This window comes from Ursus arctos, unplaced genomic scaffold, assembly GCF_023065955.2.
Source record: "Ursus arctos isolate Adak ecotype North America unplaced genomic scaffold, UrsArc2.0 scaffold_25, whole genome shotgun sequence".
Lineage (NCBI taxonomy): Eukaryota > Metazoa > Chordata > Mammalia > Carnivora > Ursidae > Ursus > Ursus arctos.
The window spans coordinates 30,486,157-30,493,018 of record NW_026622930.1 but is presented as its reverse complement, the minus strand read 5'-3'; the positions used below and the strand labels follow the sequence as shown (position 1 = coordinate 30,493,018).

The 6,862-nt window shown below is 43.0% G+C and overlaps 1 protein-coding gene across 6 annotated transcripts; it reads left to right on the top strand.

Moving 5' to 3' along the window:
• The first annotated feature begins 220 nt into the window (after positions 1 to 220).
• On the top strand, positions 221 to 5,200 carry SRSF5 (serine and arginine rich splicing factor 5). 6 transcript variants are annotated; one of them, XM_026519641.4, is made up of 8 exons: positions 221 to 405; positions 1,313 to 1,457; positions 1,736 to 1,806; positions 1,933 to 2,031; positions 2,332 to 2,401; positions 3,635 to 3,708; positions 4,169 to 4,279; positions 4,377 to 5,200. In XM_026519641.4, exons 2-8 carry the CDS (start codon positions 1,332 to 1,334, stop codon positions 4,642 to 4,644), a joined length of 819 nt encoding a protein of 272 aa, XP_026375426.1. In that variant the 5' UTR covers positions 221 to 405; positions 1,313 to 1,331; the 3' UTR covers positions 4,645 to 5,200. The 6 variants fall into 6 exon arrangements, with proteins under 6 accessions (XP_026375426.1, XP_026375428.1, XP_048075909.1 ...); XM_026519643.4 differs by having other exon boundaries at positions 242 to 401; XM_048219952.2 differs by having other exon boundaries at positions 243 to 405; positions 4,380 to 5,200.
• Positions 5,201 to 6,862: the final 1,662 nt, after the last annotated feature.

The window sequence follows — 6,862 nt, the reverse complement described above, 5'->3', positions numbered from 1 at the left end:
ACAATGATGAACAGCACTTCGCGTCCTCGTTGGAGCAAACATCTTCAACCGCGGCCCTTCCAGCGTCGGGCACCTGACAGCCACAAACACGCCAATTCCCGCCCCTAGGGCCCCGCCCATCGCGGTTGCAGGTCGCTGGGGCAGTCGCCGTAAAGAGGCCCCGGCCCCGCGTAAACTTCCGGCTTGGGGGAAATTTCCGTCCCTGGATCCAACGAGGAGGTCCCTAGGGCGGTACCGGAAGTGACGCAGGGGCGCGCCCTCCATTTTGTGGAGCGCAGGAGCAGCTAAGTGCGTCAGTTGTGGAGAGGCGTAGACGAGTTTAGTCCTGGTCTGCGGCGAGGTAGACGGCTCCGTCGCAGACTACGGACCTCTCTGGTCTCAGCTGCCAAAGATCCTGTCCGGTAGGTGAGTGGCTCACTTTGAGGGAAAGGCTTCTCGGATCGAGGCTTCTTCATGGCCGCTCAGATCGTGAGTGGCCAGGGCTGCTCTCTTTGCGGAGGACGGCGTCCAATGAGCGCAGTTTATTCGAGGTGGGCGCTGGGGCACGTCTCCCTTTGGGTATCGTTTGAGGGGAACTGACGGTGGAAGGGCGGTCGTGGTTATGGTCGTTTATACACAAGGGTTGTGTGCCCCTCCCTGCCTCCTTACCTCTTCACTACCCGGACCCCCTCCCCCTCCCCCGAGTATTGGGCTGAAACCTTTGCTCGGGGTGTGGTTAGGGCTCTCTGCGGGTGGGCACAGTGACTCCGGAACTGTGGAGTCCGGGGTGGGGGGGAGGGAGAAGGGCGTTTGGCACGCGCGGCTCACCCCACCGCTGGCTCCGCCGCCGCCATTTTGTGGCTGCCAGCGTCCGCCCGCCGCCGTCTGCGCAGGCGCGGCGATGGCGTCGCGAGATTCCGTCTTCCACCCGCTGTGACGCTCCTGGGAGGCGGCGACGTGCGCGCGGCCCGTCGCCATTGGGCTGGCCTTGCGGAGGGCGGGGTCGGCTCCGCCCGCACTTCTCGGCCTTTCCTAACTGCGGCAGATGGGAGGGGGCCAGAAGAGCCGGGGAGAGAGTGCGGCTGCGCAGTTCCAGAGGCGGCAGTGGGCGTTGCGGTTGCTGCGGTCTGGGCCCAGGGAAGGATCGTGTTGGGAGCCGAGTTTTAATTTTGTCTGCAAGGGACCTGGCCTAATAAGAGGCACTCTTGGCAATCTTGTTTATAACATCACCGGGTAAACATTTTATTTTATGCCGTTTATGTTTTTGACCCCTTGACCAGGCATTCTTCTGACATTCACTAGTATTGTCTCAATTGAATTATTTTTGTAACAGGAAATACTAGCCGGACACCATGAGTGGTTGTCGAGTATTTATCGGGAGGCTAAATCCAGCGGCCAGGGAGAAAGACGTGGAAAGATTCTTCAAGGGGTATGGACGAATAAGAGATATTGATCTGAAAAGAGGCTTTGGGTTTGTGGTAAGTATTTACAACTGGTTGTTTAGAACTACTGTTAAGTCGGTAAAGATTTTGATAAGCAGTGCGTTTGAGTATAGGGTATTTTTAAGGATAAAGGAACCTCGCTGTTAGTTGGAGGGAAATCACTCCTGATCGCTTTAGCATTGAGCTTACGTGTATGGCACTGTCATTAAGATACTCATTCTGTCACACGGTTTTAGTGATTCCAATGTGTTACTTTAAAGCCATGTTAAGCACTGGTTTTGTTTTTGTTTTTTTTTTTCATGTTTACTTTTTAGGAATTTGAGGATCCCAGGGATGCAGATGATGCTGTATATGAACTCGATGGAAAAGAACTGTGTAGTGAAAGGTGAGAACTTTAGTTTTGGAACTGGTTGGCACTGTAAGATAGAAGAGACTAGGTGAGCTGAGATATTTCAGAGTAGATGTTAGGTAGCTTGTGTGGTTAACAAAGCCTTTTTTCCCCTTCCTGTAGGGTTACTATTGAACATGCTAGGGCTCGGTCTCGAGGTGGACGAGGTAGAGGACGCTATTCTGACCGTTTTAGTAGTCGCAGACCTCGAAATGATAGACGGTATGTGATGGATCGTGAATGGCTACTATGAACAATCATTACTGCAGGAAGAGTTTTTAATGTTTAAGAACCATTAGCAATAAGTGATTTTGTTAACCATATAATTATTTCTGTTACTCCTGTGTTAGTCCACTGTTCCTGATTAGTGTGTGTAGTAAGTCCTATAAAGTAACTCAGAAACTCGATGGGAGTCATTTGAATGACGTGGTCTTCCTGATTGCTTGAATTTGCCCACAGTCGAACACAGTAGGTACACACTGCTGCATTTCTTCCATTGTGAGTACTCATTTTCTTCCTCAGAAATGCTCCACCTGTAAGAACAGAAAATCGGCTTATAGTTGAGAATTTATCTTCAAGAGTCAGCTGGCAGGTTTGTTGAAATACAGTTTTGAGCTATTTTAATGTGGCTTTTTAAAAATTAATGGGAAGCTAATGTTTTATTATGTTTTATTAAAAGTAATTTTATCTTTAATTAAATTAATGGAATTAATTATAATTTTAAAATTTTAATTAAATGTAATTGGGGGATATTTCAAACTTTAATATTAGTGATGAAATGTTTAATGTTTTGAGGATATTTTTTCTTGTTTTTTAAAATCAATTTTAACCAAATATTAAACCCTTTATTTGCCAGCCTATCTGTGTCGTTGGCCTTATGACGAGGAGTGCCTGTGGGTTATCCTAATCGTTGTCTTGGTCACTCTTGGTTGGGCCTGGTTGACTTTGCCAGTCAGCTCCTACAGTGATCAATTGGCCACCTCTAGATCTGTGTTTGCCGGTCTAGACGTAATCGGTGCACTTACTTGAAGTGCCAGGTTGCAGCGATCCCAGAGCGTTGATAACGTGATCTGATCCCTAAGTTGAGAGCTGTCTTCCTGTAACGCTTCCGAATAAGAGGTCCTGGTCGAAAAGAGTTGAAAGATACGAAATTAGGTGGTCGTTGGAATCCTGATCGCAGTAAAGTGGTCCTTGGTAACTGCACAAGAGTAGAACATGTCTGCATCCGCCAGTAGTCTGCTAATAGGGAGGGCTGTGCGATTAAAGGCTTCCATCGATTGGGTAGTGTCCTTCAAGTGGGTGGCGAAGAGCCAGTCGGGCATATGTCATGAAGGTTTCTCCGACCGATTAATGGTTTGCTGCTTGACTAGCCTAGGGAAATAATAATAAAGGTAAAGTAAACTTTTTTAATGACATATGGGGCACAAAATAACTGGTGTCTTGTAAATGTTCTGTTTTTTTTTTTTTTTAATATAAAACTTCTACTTTAGTCTTTACTTTAAAAATATGTACTGTTTCTTTTTGTTTTGTTTTTTTGTTCTGTTTCGTTTTTTTCCTTTTGTATTGAGCTCAGTATAGACTAATACTACTTTAATGTTAAAATCTGAATTTCCTATAGCATTTTGCTTAAAAGCAATATGCTTTTTGCTTATTTCGTGCCCTGGCATAGATAATTTTTGAATTCTGATAGAATACAAGTGTGGTAAATACCATGTTTGTACTTTATCTAACATCTTCTCTTCCAGTAGTCTTGTTTTTTATACCATGTGGGTGTTTGTGTGTCAAGTTTCCTTTTCTTCGCGTGACACGATTATCTTGTGTTAAGGATCTCAAAGATTTCATGAGACAAGCTGGGGAAGTAACCTTTGCGGATGCACATCGACCTAAATTAAATGAAGGGTGAGTCTGTATTGAAGGTCATAGCAGCCTTTTAAAATCTACTGAAAATTTTTCTGTGAATGTTTTCTGAAAACTTAGAATTTGGATATGCTGGAGAGCAGAGGTTCTCAGTCGAGGATGAATTTGTTCCGTAGGGGGCGTTGGACCACATTTTTGGTGATTGTAACTGGTCAAGGGCGCTACTGGCGTCTTGTGGGTAGAGGCCAGGGATGCTGCTGCACGTGGCTACAAAGCGTAGGAAAAGTCCTCCACAGCAAAGAACTGTCTGGCTTTAAAATGTCAACGGTTTGGAGGTCGAGAAACCTTGTAATGCTGTTCCCAAGATCTAAGATTTTTAATAGAGCAGTAGCAGAAGGTGTCTTTAAAAGGTAATCTTAGATATTCTGGATTTTGTCATACGTAGTTTGAGACTAGACTACCAGATGTATATAACTTTACAAATGGCTTTTTTTCATTGTAGGGTGGTTGAGTTTGCCTCTTATGGTGATTTAAAGAATGCTATTGAAAAACTTTCAGGAAAGGAAATAAATGGGAGAAAAATCAAATTAATCGAAGGCAGCAAAAGGCACAGGTATCTTTCTAACATTTAAGACAAAGTTATAGTTGGTGGGTTTCTAGGGCCCACCACTTACGTTGTATTTGTTTGTTTATTTTGTTTTCCTTCCTAGTAGGTCACGAAGCAGGTCTCGTTCCAGGACCAGGAGTTCCTCTAGGTCTCGTAGCCGGTCTCGTTCTCGGAGTCGCAAGTCTTACAGCCGGTCCAGGAGCCGGAGCAGGAGCCGGAGCAAGTCCCGTTCTGTTAGTAGGTCTCCTGTGCCTGAGAAGAGCCAGAAACGTGGTTCTTCAAGTAGATCTAAATCTCCAGCATCTGTGGATCGCCAGAGGTCCAGGTCCCGATCCCGGTCAAGGTCCAGATCAGTTGACAGTGGCAATTAAACTGTAAATAACTTGCCCTGGGGGCCTTTTTTAAAAAAACAAAACAAAACAAATTCCCAAACCATACTTGCTAAAAATTCTGGTAAGTATGTGCTTTTCTGTGGGGGGGGGGGAGGGGTGGGATTTGGAGGGGGGTTGGTTGGGCTGGATATCTTTGTAGATGTGGACCACCAAGGGGTTGTTGAAAACTAATTGTATTAAATGTCTTTTGATAAGCCTTCCGCTCACATTTTTGTGAATGTCTGAAGTGTATAGTTTGTGTATATTGAGAGAGCTCTTTTATAACTAAAGCAAACTTAATTTTTTTGTACTAGAAAAGATTTGAACATTTTAGTTCTTGGTTATTCAAATATGTTAATTCAGAATTAGTTTAATGCCTCAATTAAACTAATTAATAGCTTTGGACATTTAAAAGAGCTCTACATTTGCTTGTACATAAAGGCTTGAGTTTTCCTTGTTAGGGCCAAGGGTGTCCTCCCACCCACCCTTTAACAGCTGCCTGACAAAGACACGTTAAAGCAGCTGTTGTTATTGATAATAAAAGATTATAAAACTGTTTTTGTCTTTTTGTCTGAAGGATATATGCTATTATTTCTCTCTCCCCATCTATGTTCAGCACATTTAAAATGCTTCGAAGAGAATCCTGGAGTTTGGTTGGTGGATTTTTAAAGTTTTTTTTTTTTTTTTTTTTTTTTTTAATATAAATCTTATCCTTGCCACCTCTGGGCTAGGCAAAACAAGTGGCAGAGAAATCCGCATACTGTTCAAAACAATGATGACAGTTAAGTTTCCTCCCATGCTCTTTCCCTTTATCACTTTTATCAAATTATCAATCAGGTTATTTAGGCTTCCATAGCCAAGAGAAAGAACAATGGGTGAAGCAGATGTGTAAAAATGTTTTATGCTTATTTTAAAGGTAATACAATTTTGAAGGTTAGAGATTACCATATAGAGTTTCTTTTAAGTCCATGCACAAGAATGCTTTAAGGGCTTTCATGTGTTCGTTCTTTCAGTGATATGACAGTATGCTAAGGGGAAAACCGTTTAATAGAAAAAACTGCTTTAAGGTTCTATATCCATCTTTGTTCCGAGAGTCCTATACCTGTAGATAATGAGCTTTATTGTCTCTTCTGGTAATCTCAGACTGTAGATTTTCTTAGTCCTTTAAGGAGTGCTTGGTTGGGTAAATGTTTGGTAATGGTGACTGGTATGTAGTAGCCAGATTATGTTACAGATATCCTCCCTTTATGTTTACTGAGACCTCAAAACTACTACGTACGCAATAACCATTTTACAGGAGGGAATTCAGGGCCAGAGAAGAGCCAAGTAAATGGTGGACTGGTATTAGAATGAGGAAGTGTGGTTCCCCAGAACCTGAAAAGCACATTTTCTCTTTGTGGATACTCAACCAGCCCTATAGCCTTGCAGGGGGTTTTGAGAAAAGCAGAAGGTACCAGAAAGATTGCTTTTGGCTTCTCAAAAGTATGGGGATTGGGTAGTAGGAATGTATTTGGGGGTAGGTTTGAAAGTTGTTGGTATACATTTGTTTGTCATATCCAAGACTATAGAAACTCCTGCCACAAAATGGGGAAGCCGATTTCTCTCCCATGAATGAGGCGGATTCTGGGGAGAATTTTGAGTGTTACACCTTGTTAATTTGCTTAGGTGGAGTCTTGAGTAAAGCAGTGGAACCTAGATTTTTTTGTTTATTAGGGTGTTGGAAGTCGGAAGTGAGCCAAAGTTGCTACAAAATGGAAAGAGGCAATTTTTTTTGTTGGGCTTTTATATGTAACTGGGTAGTATAATATATGTACTTTTTGATGTTTTACTAGTTGACTTTATTCTGTGTTTTTTACCTATTACAAATATCTGTTACACAGTGAAGCAGTAAAATAAGGCCCTTCGAGCAAGTGGCGGAGATGACTGGGAGTTGGTTTGAACCAATAAATTAACCTTAATTCCCAGATCCAGGACCTGAGAAATAAGGAGTCTGAGTATAATCCTAAGCAAAGTTTTAGGGCCAGCTTTTGTGTGACGTAGCATAACTTGTTTTCTTTAAATATTTCGTTCATCAGTTCTCCTTCGAAGGATAATTCGAGAGTGCTAGATCTTAAGTCTAGCCCTGCCTTCTGAGAAAACGAATTCTGTTGGTTCTGCTTAACCAGGTTTCCTGGCAGGCGTGATGTCTATAGATGGTAAAACAATTTGAACAGATAAG

What these genes read in the sequence shown, in the direction of transcription:
- SRSF5 (XM_026519641.4), top strand. Translation starts at nt 1,332, where the DNA reads ATGAGTGGTTGTCGAGTATTTATCGGGAGGCTAAATCCAGCGGCCAGG. An exon ending in AGACCTCGAAATGATAGACG is followed by an intron (nt 2,032 to 2,331) that starts GTATGTGATGGA and finishes TTTCTTCCTCAG; the next exon opens with AAATGCTCCACCTGTAAGAA. An exon ending in CGACCTAAATTAAATGAAGG is followed by an intron (nt 3,709 to 4,168) that starts GTGAGTCTGTAT and finishes TTTTCATTGTAG; the next exon opens with GGTGGTTGAGTTTGCCTCTT.